This window comes from Phalacrocorax carbo, chromosome 1, assembly GCF_963921805.1.
Source record: "Phalacrocorax carbo chromosome 1, bPhaCar2.1, whole genome shotgun sequence".
In the NCBI taxonomy this organism is placed as follows: domain Eukaryota; kingdom Metazoa; phylum Chordata; class Aves; order Suliformes; family Phalacrocoracidae; genus Phalacrocorax; species Phalacrocorax carbo.
In genome coordinates, this window is record NC_087513.1 from 42,766,947 (window position 1) to 42,786,602 (window position 19,656).

The following is a 19,656-nucleotide window of genomic DNA, read 5'->3' on the forward strand; positions in this document are numbered from 1 at the left end:
AGACTTGTCTGTTCTGAAGATTAAGTAGCAAAGCACCCCAAGTAAGTGTCTTGATTTTTTTTTTTAATTTTCTTTTATTTTTTTGAGTGATGCTTGAAGACTGATGTTAGATGTTACTTCAGACTAACTGGAGAAGTTCCCTCATTTGCAGTGTCTGATGTTTTTCAGAAGTGACAGAAGTTTTCAGTAACGATCCAGGCTGTTGGATGTTGACGTTCTTTGAAAGAAAATGTTCTTAACTTGTGGAAACTTTAGATGGGCAGTCTAAAACTGTAAAATGGAATAAAAAGTCTCTACAGGCTGTTAGAAAACCATTGTGTTTTAAAAATTGAAGAATAGTATTTGTTAAATTAACTTAGAGTAATTACTGTATAGTGAACAAAAATGTCTCAATTTAAATTGGTGACTTTTGCTAGTTGAGCAATCTGGTAGAATACTCTTCCCTTGGTGTATGTAAAGACAATGGGGAAAGAAGTTAATATGTCTTGTGTCATGTAACACCAACCTGAATCTTTTTATATGCAATAAATATCACTTCTCTAACGAGTTTTGAAGGTTTTTTTATTTGATTTTTCTGGAAATACTGGGTATCTGGCTGTATCTTACTCACAGGGTAGTATTTATATGGATTTCAGTGGGTGTTCTCTTAGTCCTTAAAATCCCTTTGCAGATAAGCTTTAAAAGAGAAGGGTGTTTTTAATGTTGGTGGTGAAGAAGGCTGTTAAAAGAGCATTTCTGGAGTGTCTGTTTAAAAGCTTGAGGGTTCTGTACCATAGCAAAGCTGTGTTGTCACAGACCTGCCCACTGAACAACGTAGCACATCTGCGTTCAGTCATTTTTGAAGGTCAGGGGCCTTAACACTGAGTGATTTCCACCTTTTAAGAAAAGAGCACCGTGTCCTTATGTAAGTAGTGACATTGGAGCATATAATCAGTTCTTTCATTTGTATACATATAAAACTGATGCTTTTTGTAGGATTTTCAAAAACTTGCCTAGTTCCTTATGTTTCATGATACTGTTCTGTCATGCATTTTTTTCAGATTTTTTCTGTGCCTTTTTTTTTCTTAGATGAGACTTTTGCTTCCCATTGTCTTCTTGTTTTGAATAATTTGGATTACTTTAAAAGCTTTTTGAGGGGCTTTTTTGGAAGTGTTTGTTTTTCTATGGCCTCTATGGCTTTGCATTTTGCCATGAGATATTATGAACACAGCGTTAATCTTGTAGGAAAGATAGTTTTGGGAATAATGAAATTACTTAAATACTGGAGTGCTGGAAGATCTATTTATTTACTTATTTGTGAAAGGCTTAGGTTAAAAGTGAGTCAAGTAATTTTGGTAAGAAGAGGTAGAAACACTGCTGAAAATGTGGATGTCCTCGGAAACTGATGGTGGGACAGCTTTTGGTGGGTTTTCTCTGGTATCTTGCCAACTGAATTCATGGTCCTCCATCCCTCCCATGTGAAAGCAAGCTGAACTTGTATAATAGTCACTTGTTTCAAAGGATATTTATTTCTTCTTGTCACAAGTTCAGTTTAGTATGACAATGTAGATCCCACTGTTTTCTACTAGCACTGTTGTAAGATTACTAGTGGAACAGTGAAGCATGTAAATATCGCTTTAGTGGTGAAGTACAACAAATAATGTCAATTGCTCATGTAATACTCATAAAATGATCCTATACAATACAATAAATGGATGGAGAACTGCTGGCTAACTGATACATCTTGGAAATAGTTGCTAGGGAGAATTATTCCTGAATGTCGTTGTTCCTGAAATTCTTGGAGGAGTTAATCTATTAGACTCAAGACTTTTTTCATGAATTATTTGGAAGGAATAACAAAATTGTCATTAATAAAACTTGCAGATGAATAAGATGGATAAGTACTAAGCAGAGAGGACCAAAGAACTGTACAAAACCATCCAGAACTCATATGAAGTTACGTCAGTAAAACAAAGTGCACCTTAGTGCAGCCGTATTCGAAGTAATGTGTTGAAGATAAGGAACGTAGGCATGGGATTGTGTCCTCAAAATTATTTACTGAAAGGGTATAAAATATGCACAAGCAGTTTGGCAGAAGCTCCCAGTCTAATGCTTTGATTAAAAAATATGTAATATATTCCTTGGCTTCTCTTTTTTTAAAGGTGGTTTACTGATGAGGAGCAAGGAGATGATTTTTGGCTGTGCATGGGCTAATATTAACGATGCAGTTTTGTCTTTGAAAGTCATTGCTAAACAATGAAGAGTGTGGAAGAGTTAAGAATTATTTTAATAATGTCTTACGGTGAAAGGCTTGGGGGAAAAAAAAACCCGAAACTGTTCCCATTATCAGAAGTATTGAGAAGCACCTTTTTTGCCCCATATAAATAATATCTTACTGAGTTGCAGTGCTTTATTCAGTTTGTACTTAACAAGATCCAGTGGATGGAATGTGAAGCTGGATGGGATCAAATTGAAAGGCACAAGTGGTGAATGGTGAGGGTCAGTAATCACCGTAACGAAGAAAGGAGGGCAGTGGTGGATTATGCAGCTCTTGATGTTTTCAGCTTGAGTTTAGATGTCTTTCTAGAGACCAAGTGCAAGCTTTTCAATTCTGCACGTGGATGACTGGGTGGTGTTTCAAATCTGTGAATATAGGAGAGTGTAGACTGTGTTGGGGTGACTCCAATTCTGTGAGTGATGTACCACCTCTTCCAAACACAAGTTCTTCAGCAGGGTAGTGAAGTGCGTCGATGACCAAAGAGAGGGAGTCCTGTGGGTGTGGATCTTGGGGTGGACGTGGCACTGGCTGCCCTACAGTGTGGTGTGGCAGCTCTGTTACAAGAGACAGAGAACACCCTAGGGTGGCACGGTAACACTGGACTGACTAGTCCCTGCTAGTTTGTTTCCTTCTCTCAATCTTCAGGTTTGTGGTGAGAGTTACAATGGCAAGCTCTGCTTCCATTTATACAGTGTAGGCCTTGTATGGGAATGCTACTCATACTATTTATACTTGTTATCCTTCGACTAAATGATTTTAATAGGCTTTCTGGCTTTAAATTCTTTGGATCTTCTAAAGAACAACAACTTCCTGGCTGTTCTGTGGTAGGTGATGATAAGCTTGGATATTTTATTTTGAAATCTGAGAACGTGGTGGGGGGAAGTTTTTAGGAAGTGGATCTTGTTTGTATTACTCCTTTTTGTTTGGAACATGCTCTTGGTGTGTGGCCTAATATGGCCTGAACTGCCTGGCATATTTCAGCTGCATCTCTTCCTAAGTTGTAAGAGCTGTTTCTGGGAGGGAAGACTTGTTTTGTTACTGCTGTGTACTGCATTCACCAATGTTGTTAGGTTGTGTGGGATATGTTTGAGGGAGATGGAAGTTATTGGTTATTACAGATACCTTTTGGCATTAGAAAAGTCTTGGCTGTGAAAGATGATGGTGGTGGGGGGTTTGGCTTAGTCTAAGTCAGAGAGAAATCTTCCTGCAAAGTTGGAAGAAAATTTTAAGAGTTATGCCCTCTGGCAGGAGTTAGCCCAGCTGGAAGCCTTCATTCTTATCCTTGTTTCTCTCTCTGTCGTTCAATTTGTAACTACCTGGGAAGTTAGAAGCACAATACTGCCTTGTATTCCTTGGTGGTGTGAAGAAAATAGGTAAACTTATTGTAGATAGCTTTGGCTCTAATTTCTTCTGTTCAAAGTATCAGTGAAAGGTCTGATTTTGCAGTCTGACTTTCTTCCCTGTGGGATTCTGTTGATATTGTTGGGGCTGTATTAGGGTGCAGATTGTTCTCAGTTGTCCTGTAAAGGTAGGGGACTTACCCTGTAGTTTAGTCAGGATCACTTCAGGGCTGAGCTTACATTTGTGAGCTCATTCAAAGATTGGTTATTATTTATTGTATTACTTAAAAAGGAGTATGGAACCATGAAGTCTCAGACAAATTAACATGCCTAATAGGAAAGTTGAGTCTTGATTTGTGTATTGTGGTTAGCTTCATAGTGTGAGGTCAGAGGGGACTGCAGATCTAATCCAACCTTCTAATGCAGGCACTGAGGGTTTTCTAATGAACTAATTAATTTTATAGCCAGCATACTACTTATGAAGTAAAAAAGAAAATAAGCAAAATCCTACAGTAACAGATAATATTGTATAGCTGGGCAAGTTGCCCCCAAATTTAATTAGTGTCTTTAAGGTTTAAACCTGTTTCTGGTCTGAATTTAATTTGTTTCTATTCATTACATCTTGAGAGATGCCTATCCAAATATAGGTCTGTCTGCATTTATTCAATACACTGATGATTATCAGACCCCTATGCTGGTGTTATGGTCTGCAGTCCTACTGACCCTTCTGAGTCTCTCGTTCAGACATGTTCTTTCATTCTCAGGGTTTTCATGGCATTGCTCTTGAGTGCAATAGCATTGTAGTAGTGAGCGTGAGGAGAGTGCACTGTTCTAATAGTCATGCGAGGGCCAGTTGCGGTAGTAAAGTAACTTCACATTCTTACTAAGCATTCCCCATTTGTATAGACCATTGCACTGGTCTTGTTGGGAACGTCATCACACTGGAAGCTTGTGCCCAGATGGTTATCCACCTCCAAGCCTCTTCAGTGCTTTCTGGATAGTTTCCTGGATGGGTCTTCATTTTTGTTGCTATATAAAAAACTTTATTATGGCTTGTCCCAACCTTCTCCAGGTAATATAAACTACATTGTATCAGAAATAGAGTATTATTTATTCCCCTTTTCCTCCTCACTACAAAACTTACTGCTAACTGTTGTTTAGTCCTAGTTTGCAGACAGCCATTAAGTAGGGTGGGGTCAAAATACAAGCTCTGTAGGATGCTTAGGGTCCTCTCCATAGTATTTTCATGTTAACACTCCCCATAGGCTTTAAAAATGTGAGTTAGTGAAAAGAGCAAGAGCCTTTTTTTTGGCCAGCATAGTCCTTAACTAGGACAGTATGTGTAATAGTCACAGAATGAATCATAACAAAAAAGCTCACACATCTCTGATTTTTAATACGTGCAAAATAGACCATGTTCACTTTCTTTATATTCTGATTTCTTAATCAAAACATCAGACAATACTAAATCAAACACTTTGGACGTTAACTGTGTTTGGCCATTACTACTAGTTTATCAACTGAAAGCGCTGGGTTTATTCTTCTGTGAAACCATGGTGCTTAGCATTACTAGTCTTTGCTTTTTATGTTAATTCTATATCAAACCTAGAAAAGCCAGCAATAACTTAAAATGGTAACCATTTATAACCCATGCTATCTTTTATCCAGATCACCAGAGTTTCTTCAGGCTTAATGAAAAACAGTATTTATAACTTCTGGACTATATGGTTAATGTAAACAACCTGTACTTAAGTTTAATAATATTTGTTGATAAATAGCAAGCATTTTATCATGGCAACAAGATGTGATTTAAATTTTCTGGATTCTCCTCAGCTGTTTTTGTTCTGTGCTTACAGAACATTTTCAGGTTTTGTGGTTTTATGGACACTTCTGTCATTCTTATATTGTAATCTTGACAACTTTTGTCCGTTCCTTGTGTTGTTAGGATTCTGCTTGCCCTTCTAAGGATAGGGGTGTCTTGTACCCTTTTGTTTGCCTTTCAGTTTTCTGTGTTTTTCTAATTTGTAACACTTATTGTAAATGCTTCTCTTGCCATTTTTACAAGATTTCTTTTTTAAACAGTTGTTCTCACTTCCCTTATAAACTGTTCATTTTTTCACCACTCTGGGTTTTTTCTCAGTGGTAACATTTTTGGCTTCTCAGGCATCTTGTAAAACATGTAAAAATGGATTTCAACTATTTACGGTTTTTGTTCTACTTTTTTTTTCTAATTTGGACAGTAATTAATTTTTAGCTTTCTGGAGCAGACCCTCTTAAAGCATCAGTGAGAAATGTCTGGTTTGACTTAAATTTGTGTTGACTGTTGCCTTTAATTGTTAAGCACAGACTTTATTTCTCTCAGATTTCACAGAATTTTAGTCTTTGAACAGCATTTGTTTCACTGTGTTTACCTGTTGGTTCAGAAAAGTAAGAAGACATGATAAATGTGGAAGAGGGTTACATTTTAACTTTGCAGAATCCATTTTAGGGGATTAAAGAGGAAAATGTTTGTTTGCTGTTTGATTGAAAACTAGATAATATTGTCATTGGTACTGACATGTTTAGATGGGAGCAGCCTCAGTAACTGATATTTCAGGGGACACGCTGTCCTCTGCTGCTTTTCAAAAACAGTATGAGGCAAAGATTTGACTTTCATTCCATCCTTGTAGTTGAGAGAAATGCTGGGGTGTGTTACAGATGAGAGTGTAGAACAAAGTCGAAGGATTTTTCTGACGTCAGAGGGAGTCTGGCTGAATTGAACCTTCAGGCCTGTCATGCCTAGTATGTGGTGTAACATTAGATTACAATTTGTTTTGTGCAATTTTGAAATGTAGTAATTTCTTCTTACACTTTAGGATGCCCTGAGGTCTTTAGAAGTGTTTTCTTGGTTGCATTTGTAAAGGGTGAGATACCAAAAATGGAGGGCAGTGAGAATGCTGTGGGCAGAACTTGGAAGGCTGCTCAAGACCAGGGGAAGATTCAGATGACTCAAGGAGGGAGTGCAGTACCAAAAGAGAGAGGACATCAGAGCCTTCTTTGAAAACACTTGTCTTGCTGGTTTTGAAGGGTGTGGTTTTGCAATTGAGTTTAAGCTGGTCTGAAGCCACAGTGGAATGCAAACACAGTCCTTTACCCTTCCTGGGATTAGCTCTTGCAGTTGTGCAGCCAGTAGGTTAATTAGGGTACTTCTTGCTTTGTGAGTCTGTGACCTGATCGAACTGAAATCATTGCTCTGCTGTTGTGAGAACTGGGAAGAGGTGATGGAGAATGTGCAGCCAGGATGGTGAGTGTGACTGCCCCTTCTAATAGCAGGTCAGTTTTAGCTTGACTTAAGCTGATTGTGAAACCTAGCTTTAAACACATCCAGCTGCAGACATCTGCCAATGATGCTTGTCTGGTCCCTGGATGAACCAGTTCAGGGAAGTAAATCAGTAGAAAACGCATATAATAAAAACAAATTGTGAATAACTTTCTGCTGGATCACTAAACCTACTCATTGTCAGATCAGGTGCACACAGTAGTGACAGAAGGTAGAGGGTGAGCTGGTGTGACCTGTTTGGAAGGTTATGAGTTGTATAGAATGACACTGTTCTTAACTGTCAGACCACAGATTTGCTAAGCTGTCCCCCATACTGCAGAAAATTGACTATCAGCATGACTAGAAGCACCTTTCATGCACTTACTAGTTGTGGTAGATGAACCAGTGTGTGTTTATCACAAGTGAGAATGAGAGTTTGCTTAGTTGGCTATTGATTTGACGCTCCATTTGCTGGTTCAAGGTTGTGGTGGGAATGGTGAATTTAAGTTTTCCAGGAGGACTTGAGTGCAACTTGTACTAATTTTCTTCTTTTTTCTCCTGTGTCTGCCAAGGAGAAAAGAGGGTCCAGAGCAAGACTGACTGCTCATTCTGTCATGTGCACTTGCCAGTGCTCTAATTCTTGATTTAATTTTTTCACTGTTCCTCAGTGACAAGCTAGCTATAAACTCACTAAGCAGCATAATTTAAATTTGAGTGTGGCTTTGGCAAATACTTGCTGCATAAAGCAGAACCTTCAGTATACTTTTTTGAATATGTGATGTTACCAGGTTTGCAAATTGAATGAGGAATCTTGATCTTTGAAAAAGAATTTTCAGAATATCCTTTTCCGGGTATTTTGAAAAGAGGAGAGCTCTTTTCCCTCCAAGTAGCTGAGGATCAGGATTGAGCTAGGTATGTACTCAGGTGCATTTTTGAAGTTTAGCACTTTAAAAGAGTGAAATGCATAATTGGTTTTAAGTTACTGTCTTGATGACTGACTGCTAATGCTAGGTGTCTCATTTTTTTTTTTATGTTGAGAGGTCTGCAAGCTCATATACTCTGAGATCTAGGCCTATTTAAATCATGTGGCAAAAATAGCTTTTTATTTCTGTTGAAATCCTGGGATTTTCATTGAGAACATAGTGCAACACTCCATGAAAAGAAAGCCAAAATAGAGGTATGTACATGTTAATGTAAGTTGCTGACCAAAACAAAACTTTAGAGCAAGGTTTAAACTACAGTATTTTAAGCTTTTAATTTTTTTAACCTTTACAAATGCTAGAAAATGTAAATAACAGTTGCTGGTGACACTGCGTGTGTAAATAAAGGCGCCTGAAAAGCCTACTTGTAAAGCTGCTTCCTGAAGTACAGCACTTCCATTTGGGAGCATCTGTAAGTAAATGACTAGGAAGCAGTCCACTGGCTGTGGATGCTTGCTTTGAAGAAACAAAACTGTTAAATCACATGATCTCTGACCTCTGCATAGAGTGGTTGGATTAAGGGCTCTAGTTGAGCATCTCTAGCTCGTTGTTATGTAAAATATTAGATCTACATTGAAGAGTATGCGGGATTATTCTCTGTGTGATGGCTGACTGTTGCTTGTGGCTGGGACTCTGTATCAGCAAAGAACTACTTCATTGTGTTTGAGGCTTTTCCCAGTCTATTTCACCGCTTTTTAAAGAAAGCATTGTCAATTTATAACTGCAATTTGCTTAAAAAAAAAAAATCAGAGTATTAGGTACAGTTTTTTTTTCCATTACATATTTATTCTGTAATTAGCTTATCCAGGGATTTTCATAAATGCATCTTTTCTACTGGTGTGTCAGGAAACCATGCAAACAGGCTAAAAATTTAGGAGGTAAATGAAACAGACTTCACAGGACACTGTTAAATGTGAAAAGTAATGGAAAATGGTGACAGAATTAGCATTGAATGTGGAAGGGTTTTGTTGTCATATAATATTCATTTTGTGTAATTTTAATGCTATGATAGGGGATAGGGAGAATCCCAGCATAAACTATAGAGGTCCAGGTAAGGCGAGTCTGATAGTATGGATTTGCAAGCCAAGCACTGAACTCTTCTTTTTTTTTTTTTTTTTTATAATATATATATAATACGACCTGCTAAAATGGAAAAAAAGTGGCATTGCACATGTTTTTCATGAAGAATGTAATCTGGTTTAGATGGAAGCTTTCTAGCAGGTGTTAACTAAACCGAAGGTGTACATGCATCGTCCTAGTTATGACAGTCTAACAGCTTGTAGTTGCTGAAGCCTCTGGTTCCTCCATCTGATGAGTCTATACAGCCCTGCATAATTCTACCTTTTTTTCTGGCTAGGACTTAATGTGAATATGAGAAGGATCAGACTGCTCCCACTTGATGACAGTCAACAGTTAGTCAGATTAGCTATTACTGGTTTCATGCTACATTTTACTGCTATTTCTAGAGAAGAAAAAGCTACTCTTCTTACGCCTGTAAAGAATTAAATGTGATTCTCTCTAAAGTTAAGACATTATCATTTTAGCCTCTGTTTCTGTGACTTCCTGTGTTGCAGAATTAGGTGAAGGGGTAGGGGCAGGAAACTTACCATAGACTTTAGAAGAGGAACTTCCATTAAAAATGTAAAATGAATACCAGCTATATCTTTTTAAAAAAATCAAATTAATTGATTTATTTGTACTTATTTTGCAAGCACTTTTCTGTTAATGCTACTGCATGAGTGGCTAGTATTTGTGTATATAAACTAATGTGGGTGTTTATAATATGCAAATTCCTATACATAAATTTGTACAGATTCTTGCACTTTTAAAAAAAGAGGAAATCTGGGAAAGCTTACTAAAAAGCACTATATTCCAACAAATGAAGAACAGAGAAATTGAACACACAAAAATGGGGTAAGGATTTCTTTAATATTGACCTCCAATATTCCCTGTTAAGTATAACACATACACATGAAGATTATTTTATTGTTTAGCTTCCCTGAAATAGTTGCAGTCACTTCCAAATTTATCATGATTCTTTCAATTGCAGCCAGATAAGGAAATAGTATCAATTACTATAGTATAGTATAGTCATCAATTAAAAAAACAAAAAATATTGCTTCTGTTTTCACTTAGAAACAAAGGCAATGGTATGCAATATTTTATGGAAGGTAATGCTTTTATTTCTACATTTTTATTTTAGAACTCAGTCTTTTCTTTTTAAAAGTGTCAATTATCTTGATCACCATTCAGAATTTGAGTGTCTGACTTTGATCATGGTGTCGCTTCCTTGCAGCAGTATTGCATAACGTTAAAGGAAAAGCAGTCCTAGCCATCTGTTAATGCCTTCCAGAGCCATGTGTAGCAGCTGTAAGCAGCAGTATTTTCCTCCCTTCCTTATGTCCAAGCAGGCATATTGACCTATTCATATCCTCCTGCTATATATAATTGCGAATTATGAAATTGCTATCTCAAAAAAAAAAAAAATTAAGTTACGCATGAAAGAATAAGATGACCAAGACTGAATTATTCTATGAATACTGTTCTCAGAATTATCTTTAAGCTTATTTCATTTTGGCTTTTTTATTGGAAAAGATTAAAACATTTGAGTACTGAGGTGAAATGAGCACAACTTTGCGCATTTGATTATGGCGGGAACTGATTGGGAATGCTGGTATTGTTAGTGCTCATTCTTGGGAGCTGTGTCTACTTTTTTTCCCCTCTCCCCTGCACTTCTTCCTTTTTCCTTTGGAGTTATTTTTCATATTTTGCTTTTATCTTCTGTTTCCCCATCTTATTGGTCCTATTTTCCAGAGGAGGTTCACTTTTTTTCTCTGCTGTGTTGTTTCTTTTTTCCAAAACAGCTCTTTTTTTAGCCTTATTCTCACTCTTTGCAGTTTTTTCCTACCCTGCATTACTTACGCATCTGTGCAAGCAGTCTGCACATTTTGTGACTAATGAGTAATGACGAACTAGTCACAGATGCATATGAGTGATTAGGGCACTGTCAAAGGATAGCCACTGAAGTGGGAATCTCATCTAGAAAGAGTGACCCTTGCTAGTGATTGAGGAACCAGATTTGATTTTTATAAATAAAATCTGTATCTTACAACCTTCTAAGCCAACTAACTCTACCAGTTTCTAGAAGTAGCATAATTTTCTTCATCTTGTCAGCCTGACTTCCTGCAATATTTAAAAGCTGGAGTGTGTTGTTCCATGATTACTTAGTCAAATTAACAACTGGCAGCTGTCAAAATGTTCCTGCTACCTTCCCTTTACTTGCTTTCCCTTTATCTTTGCCTCTAGAACCTGTGTTTTCCCAGCAGAAACAGATTCAACTTGCTGCGCTAAAAAAAGAATTATTTTTTTTCTGTTTCTTGTTTAATTTTTTTCCGCTCCAATGATTTGAGTGGGCTCACTGTGGCCACAGCTCCAAGTACCAACGCTAGCTTGAGTTAGGCAGCAGGAGCACGGAGCCAAGAGCAGTGGGAGGGAGTGGGCAGAGAAATGACCTTTCTCTTTTAGCAACGGTAAACTGCTAATTTGGCTCAAGTCACGCTTGGAAATTGCTCCCTGAAACAGGATGAAGTAAGTAGAGATTTAGTGTTTGCGACCTGCTTATTGTAAATCAGTGAAATCAGGCCCCTGCTCTACCACCTTCTGCTTAGTTTTCCTGACTTTTAGCTGGGGAGGAGCCATTGTCAGTAGAGATCAAAGTATCAAAAAGTAAATCCATTTGGATTTCAGTTAGTTTTTCACTAACAGCTAATTCAGAGATGGTTTTTAACAGTGGATCATCATTGTAAAGTTAAATTTTCCTGGAATAAATATTTTCATCGTAAAAGGAAAAATTTTAACACTTAGGAATATTGTTGAAGCCATTTGTGAATGTGGTATATGTTCTAGGCTCAAAATGTTATGTTGTTACTTTATTATCAATCTGTCATATGTTCAAAAAAAATCATAGTAGTTTCAAGGATTCTTGCTGTTTTCCTAAAATTTGTGCGAGGGCGTATGAATTTAGAGGAGATTCATTCTCTCCTATTTTAGGTGAGAACTTAAAAGCCAAGTGGTGACAGTGAAGCTGACAATACACAAAGTTCTGTGAAAGGCATGATGTAAATATGATATAAATAATTTTTCACTTTTTTTAATGCTTATTCCTGTCCCTTTAATAATGGTGGACAAGTAATCTAGATCAGTATAGGATTTTTAAGCTTTCTCTTCTGTCCAACAGGTTGGAGGAAGTAATATGTATTTTGTGTGTTTTAATCTTCTGTTAAGTTCCAAAAAGAGATGCTGTTTGAATGCCGTACTTAGGATTTCTTTCTCGCTTAGCTGCTAATGCAGATCTACTAACATTGGGCAAACTCATCCCTGATGTAACGCCACTGTAGTTGGCCCTGCTGGGGCTGAAGGGGATGTGTGATGCCTGGGCTCAGGCAGCTTTGTTCAGGTAGCCTTCTGCTGACTGAGAGCTGTGCCTGCATGTATTATGGCAGCATTTGATAGTTATGGCTGCATTAAAGCCATTGTATTCAGTAGCAATGTGCATGGAGAGATTGTGTTTAATATCCACAGTTTTTTAAAGAGTGGTCTTTTAAATTACAGTGCTAAACATTTAAAAATACAAATCTTGCTGAAGAAGGTGGTGGAAAGGTTAAGTGTTTGCTAGTTCTTAAGCTTTGGCATGGCTTTGTTCTAAGCCATGTCTAAGTTTATAATGGGTGAATATGTGCAAGCATGTATAGGCTTACAAGGAGTTTTGGTGTCTGTACAAGTTTTACTAAGTGACAGAATTGAAATCCTTGCATATTTAGGCTTAGCTTTCTCACTTGGATGTTAGGTTGTCTTATTTCTGAGTCCTTGTTACAAACTCTGTAATAGTTTAAATATATTGTTGCAGTCCTTGAGATGGAAGAATTACTCACCATAATGTCATTTGAAGATCTTCTCTACTTTCAGTTTATGTTTGCGGCAATGTAGTGTAGTCAAATGAAACAATCACCATACCTGTTTTTTCCTGATTCTTACTTTCCAGATAACTACAGAGCCATGTGGCAGAACTTGCCCATTGGCTAGATAGATACAGAGAAGAATTTGTTTACTCTTTTATTGTTCGAGCAACAGATGGTTCAGAAAACATTTTTTTTGTTTATATTGTAGTATTAGAAATTATGGTTTTCAATTACAGAACTTTTTCTTTAAAAAGGACATCATTTGAACTTCCGTATGAGTTTTAAGAATGTGCTTTTGGGTTTCAGTGCTGTGTATTGAATAACTACCTAAGGAGAGCTTTGCACTTCAGTTTGAAGTGACTGTATTGATAGGACCAAATACATGTCAGGCATAAAGTTGTACTAGTTTGGCTGAAGTCACTTGAAATCTGATTATTTCTGGGTTTTTTCCATTGCTATATATATAGCCTTTGTAAAAGCAGGGGTAGCCAGCAGTTGAGTTCTGTTGGCTAGATATTGGTATACACAAGCCGTGACATCTGGGAAGGCTATGTTGAATACAACAGTTTTAGTTTCCTGGTAAGTCAATGTTTAATCAGACTAGTAGGCTTCATAAACAGAGACATAAATAAACCAAATTGTTCTCTGAAATGCCTAAGGCTGATAGGGACTGCAAACTCAAAAGCTGAAGGTCCAAGGAAAGTGTTTGTCAGCTGTGTTTGGTAGACTCTGACATAACATCTTGAGCAGATGCCTGTTTTGGATTCACTTGTTGTAGGCCTTATAATGGTCTCCTACTTCAGGCTATCAGATGATTTCCTGTTTACTGGTAACTTGCCCAGCTAAAACAGTGGAGACCATATTAGATTCTCTTAATGTTAGTCTTTCATTATTTCTTTCAAAATCATTCTAGAATAACTAGGAAAAATTACTTTTCTGCATTTGTAGTATGGTGCCCTAGCCCTGCACAGGATTTTCAGAACCCTGAAAAAGACTTCTTTAGGAATGAAGAGACTCTCTTCTGTTTGTAGCAGCTGACTTGCCCCTCTCTCATGTTTTGCCTTGTCAGCCAAGCATAGTATGTCAGAGCATTGTTTGCAGTAACTTGGTCCAAATCGCCTGTCACTGGGTGAATCAAGTAGTGCTGTGATTCACAAAATCCAGGTTCTCTTTTAATCTTGATTCCTAGCCATTTGTTGACTTAGGAACCAAAAAGCTGCTCTGGAGATCACAGTCATAAACAAGGCATGTATGATGCCAGATGAAGAGTTGTATCCTGTAGAATGCTGGCTACTATCGGTGCCATGCTACATGAGCCAACATGCAACTGTCAAGCTACGTGGATAATACTAAGAGATGAATTTTGACTCTAAGCTTAGGAAGTCTGCATCCAGGCTGCAGAGGATTGACTATATTGGGTGAGGATTCAGATTCGATACACTTTCTTAGAATTTGTCTTAAATTATTTACTCCCAAAGTGAGCAGTATTTGTGTTTTCTTTTCAGGCAAATCTAAAGTCATCCTTTTTTCCACAGTTAACACTATGGATAGAAGACTCTGTTGTATGATGTTGGAGGCTGTGATGTTCATATACCTTTGAGAATTTTAGGGATTGTTTCAACTGTTTGAAATGTAAAATACAAACTCAACTTTCTTGGTAAATCGGGCAACATAGGGTTCACTTTAAGTTTATATTTGTCATGAGTCTTTAGCAGTTACAATCCATTTGTTTAATGTATGTACTGGGGGCAAAAAGCGTAAGGATTGTTTCTCGCTTAGTCATTTTGTGTCAGGCAGTCATATTTGCCATCACCTCAATTCTAACTTTTTAATCACTTTGGCTATTTTGCATTAATATAACAAAATTCGAAAGTTTCAGCAGAAAAAGGTAGTTCAGAGATGCTATCAGTACCAAAGGAGATTAATTTTTTTTTTTTCTTAAGAGGTAAGGATAGTGTCATTACCTTCAAGTCCTTAGTAAAAGTAGTAGATAAGCTGTAGGAGGGGCTAAGGAATGTAATCTCTCATATTTTTGAATTTACATTATGAATAATTAATACTTAAGATTTTGCTGTATTCCCATAAAGCTTTTTGTGAAAACATTAGTATCAGAAGGCTGTGGTTTCATGGTCATTTTAGGCTGACATAAATTTACACTGCTTGTAAATGGCCAGCTCTCTTGACCAGCTAGTGTGGGCTCAAGGGAATGGAAGCCTCGTTTGTGTGCCTGAAGTGGTAAGGAAGATGCAGCTTAAGAGAAGTAGCGTTCCCTGGTGAATTAACATCTGCCTGAAAAATAACATGAGTTTCTCAGTTTGCTTTTAATAATTGTCAGGTAACAAGAAGAGAGAATTTTTCTACTTCCAGCGGCTGTGGAAGGTTAAGAAATACATTGAACTACTATCTCCTCATCCTGGAGGACAGTGAATTTCTTTTGTTCTGGCCTCTGCCTACTTCACTTATTCTTTAGCTTTTCAGTGTCTGAGCATACCAATTTTATATGTGAAATCCTACCGCAATTGTGTGGTGTAATAGTTGGTGAACAGAGATGGTATAAATCCTGCTTTTTTCTAATATGATGGAAAAGAGAAAATCATATGGCACAAAATAATGAATTTATGTTCTTATATTTTTATACTTGTACTTTTGCAGTTGTAATGACAGCTGGTATCTGTTTCAGCATATTTGTTCCAGATAACACTCTGGCTTATCTAGCAGCTAGGGGAAAAAAGGTTTGGTTATGCTGTTGCCTTCTTCAAATACAAAGTGAAGCTATGTTTCTGGAGAGTGAGTGAATTGGTTGTAACATGTGATTTGGGTGACAGCAGATATCCTGTTACACTTTTAGGTTGGTCTCTACAGAAGAGATGGCTGCAGAGCAGCCTTCCTGCTGGGCTGGCAATGCTTAACTAGTTAATCTAGTTAGGTTTTCAGGCTTAGAAAAAAACCCAAATGCCACAAAATAATATTGTGCTCAAGAAAAGATGTTCTCTGCTGATCATTTAGGTACTGTGTAAAACTGAAAAATGTGTTTTTCCTGAAGAAAAGTCTACATGTAAGAGTAAATCTATTTTGAAATAAGACTTTCGCTGCACTAGTTCTCAGTGTTACTATGTTCTGGTTTTTAAAGCTTTAAACACTTGAAATTCTGGAAAGGTTTTTTAATGTATAAAATGTCACAAATGTTCTAACTATGTAAATGACAAGTATATTTTGTAGTACTAAATTGTACTATGTGCATTAGAATTTCTTAATTTTATTTTTTTCCTCCTGTCTAAAATATGTACATTGCTTGTAACAAATACGCTTTATTGCAGTTACTTGGTTTTGAAATTAATACAGAGGGTTTGGGGATTTGCAACTAGGCTACCTTCTTGATAGTGTACTCCAAGGTTATAATTGGTATAAGTTTTTAGACTTCTGCTTAAGTGGCACTTCACTATATTGAAATCTAGAAATAGGTATTTAAAACATGGATTTCAGATTTAAGTCCTTTTATCTCTCTAAAAGATACACGTAACACGTGAATTAATTTTAGGCTAAAAATACCATTAAAATAACTTTAATGAGGAAAATCTGTTATGACTGATTTGATTACCAGCATCCATAGTTAATATTTGTAACAAATGGAAAATTGTCTGGAAGCTGTATAAAATTGATCATTCAATTTCAGCTTGCTGAGCTGAACTTCCACATGCATGCAGTTTGTAAAGAAAAATGGTATGTTGCTGCCCTAGGGATATGTCAATACAGTGTTTTAATAAAAACTCCACCAAGGGAAGCATTAAGCATTGAAGTGTTGCCCTTCATCAAAAGAATTAAGTTTGTAGGGAGCTGTATCTGGTGAAGAATGTGTCATGGTCATGCCATTTATTTCTGAGCCTCATAGGTTAAACATACATAGATCACTTCTGAAGCTGGGACTGGAGTTGAAGAATCAATAAAGTATAAGTAGGTTCTAGTCATTGTTGTTAATCATTCCCAATTATTTATTTTCTAGAAGGTATTTGACACTGCTAGTTGAAGTTTAACATTTATTTGTAGTAGCAGAGTGAGACTATGTCAGTTTGTGGCCAGTAGCTTTCTTTAGCTGTGCTATGTTTCACTTATAAAAATAAAATTTAAAAAACCCAAAACCAACCAAACAAGAAATAGCTGTTATTTTTTGTTTAGCATTCTAAAAAAAAAAAACACCCCCACATAGGATTTGGCAGAACTCTGCTATTACAAGTGGTGTTGTCTGGAAGGTCTTTGAAATCTATAGCAGGGAATACAGTGGCCTGCTTTGCAAAATGTAGGAACATGGCCAGTCACCTTACCACCCTCAGATTTCAGTAGCTTTACAGTATATTGAACTGGGTGTTGGTTTTAGTTTTGTGCATGGGTTGGTTTTTTTTCTGAGGAACTTTAGTAATGCTGATTTTGGTGTTCTAAGAGCAAGTTTGTCTTTTTTAGGAAATAAAGCCTCAAAGCCATTACAACCATGGATATAGTGAATCTCTTGGACGGAAAAGCCACATTGATGATTACAGCACTTGGGACATTGTCAAAGCCACACAGTGAGTTTATTTTTATAGATTATCAGTTTTGTCTGTGTTGGTTAAAAACCAGTAAAATGAACTTTTTTATTTGCATAAAGTCAAAGATGAACTGTGTTTGTAGTTACAGTAGTGGAAGGTTTCAGGAATGAACTCTACCAATTACTGTTAAGACAAATTTATGAACATTGTATGGAAATATGTGGAAAGAATTATGGTAAGTTATAAATATAGGTGGCTGCTGGACAGATTTTTGGAAGAGGAGGCATGGTTGTCTTCCTGTTTACTGTTTATTTTCTGTAGGTGATAATTAAGAGGTAAGTGGGCAATATTGATCTGCAAACATGAGGGATTCCTTGATTTGTTGGCATCATCTATAGGTGAGAAGGTATGTGTCTCTAAATTCCTTCATCTCTCATTCTGCAGTTTTAGCGCTGCTGTGAAACTGAGTTTATTGCTGAGGAACAAATTGTGTGCAAATTTAATAATTGCATTCTTAATGCAGATGAATTATATACATTTGTTTTCTACACAGTCCTGTAGTTCATACTAACTCACAAGATTTCCTGAAGAGTTGTCGTGACGCTACTTTTTAGCTTGCTGTTGTTTACTGTTCAGAAACCACCACCACTGTCACCTTTCTTCAGTGAACTGAGAGTTTTGTAAGATTTTTATTTTTCTTGTATTGTTAATTTGGGTGCCTAAAGTCTATCTTGCTGAGCTATTTGCTTTTTTATTCTTAAGAGAACATTTTTCTTTCTCCTTTTTTTTTGTGTGGTGGTTGTTTTTTTTTTTTTTTTTTTTCCCTAAAAGACATCTTCTCCAACTGAAAGCAGCTTTGCAACTCTGCATGTGACATGTGCCGCATTTAGGTTGAGGAAATATGTACTTCCCATCACTTCTTGTTTTGAGTTGAGGTGTTTAACTTCCTGACATAAATGTTGACTGACTTTGCAATGATTGCTCTAAATACTTTAATAGTAATACTACAACCTATAATCCTCATTTTAGGGGATTTTAGAAATGAAAATATTGGCATAGCATTAAACTAGCTGTTTCTTGAAAGCATGGAAATATGACAGCACAAGTGGTTTTGCAAGTTACCTGCTTCCATTCTTGTATGCTCATTGCATGTTTGAAACCCTAAAAGATATTTGTCCCTGTTAGCCCTCAAATTTGGGCTGATCGATGCTTTCAACTGAGTTACAATTCTTTTCTAGTCTCCTCAAACAAGAATGAACAGGGCCGTGAGTTACCTGTTACGTGCCTTAGCAGTCATGGTGAGATGTGATTTACAGAGAGGATGACATCTCACCGAAGAGGACTATAGTTTCATATCATACCCCTATGTTAATATCACAGGGAACGAGGACTATCAGCATGTGTATATGATCAGGTAGTTGTATCCAGACAGCCCTTCCTTGACTAGAGGGAGAACTCACCTTTATTTTAAGCATTTACTAGGATTTGAAGGCCATGGTATGCAAAACGGTTATCTTTAAAGGAAAAATCTGTGAAGGCAGAAAATAACCCACCAAATATTATAAGGCTTGCAATAAAATCAGTAATGCCACTAATATATTAAACTCAGTGTTACTAAAATGATACACAGTTCCTATTAAAATGATGTAATTATTCACTTTTGTAGAAATATGACCTCTTTTTTATATGTATGAAAAATAGGTATCTTATCCTCTACCACTTGTCCTCAAAAATTAATATTCACTTAGATTAAAATATCTGCTCACTTGTTGCAACATACATGAAAATGGGGATCATAGGTCCTTAAACTTTAAAGGTGATGATGAAAAATGCGATGAAAAGATTTAAAACTCATCTATACTTCATATATGCTGTTTGACTGCAGAATTCTGTTTTGACATACTGAGTTTAGTGGCATTTGATTACAGAGAAATAAAACAATGTTAGTAAAATAATGCATTTGCTTTTATGTTTTTCAGCAAGGGAAAATACGAGCTTGCAAGCTCCACACATTTTTCCAGAAGTATTTGTTTGTTTCATATCTTGTTGAACTGCTTGTGTGCTGCACCTTCTTAGTCTGTGTCTGACTGGACACATTAAATTAACATGCTGATACACTGTGAGGTACAAATTAATAACCTCTTACAATCAAATGAAAACTTTGTATAGAAAAAGTGTTTCGGCTGATGTTCTCATTGCAAAGAGCTTATCAGTATTTGTATTTTTTTCCCATTATGTTCCTGATAAATTCTCCCACAGACGTGAGGGCCACGGCATACTTTATACCAAAAATGGGCTGGCTC

At 36.7% G+C, this 19,656-nt stretch overlaps 1 protein-coding gene across 2 annotated transcripts in view; it reads left to right on the forward strand.

Moving 5' to 3' along the window:
• Positions 1-19,656, forward strand: part of ZDHHC17 (zinc finger DHHC-type palmitoyltransferase 17) — a 74,884-nt gene that overhangs the window by 1,239 nt on the left and 53,989 nt on the right. For both annotated transcript variants that reach the window (XM_064449921.1, XM_064449928.1), the window contains exon 2: positions 17,289-17,392. In XM_064449921.1, the coding sequence (XP_064305991.1) occupies positions 17,289-17,392 (104 nt within the window). The remainder of the gene's footprint in view (positions 1-17,288; positions 17,393-19,656) is intronic.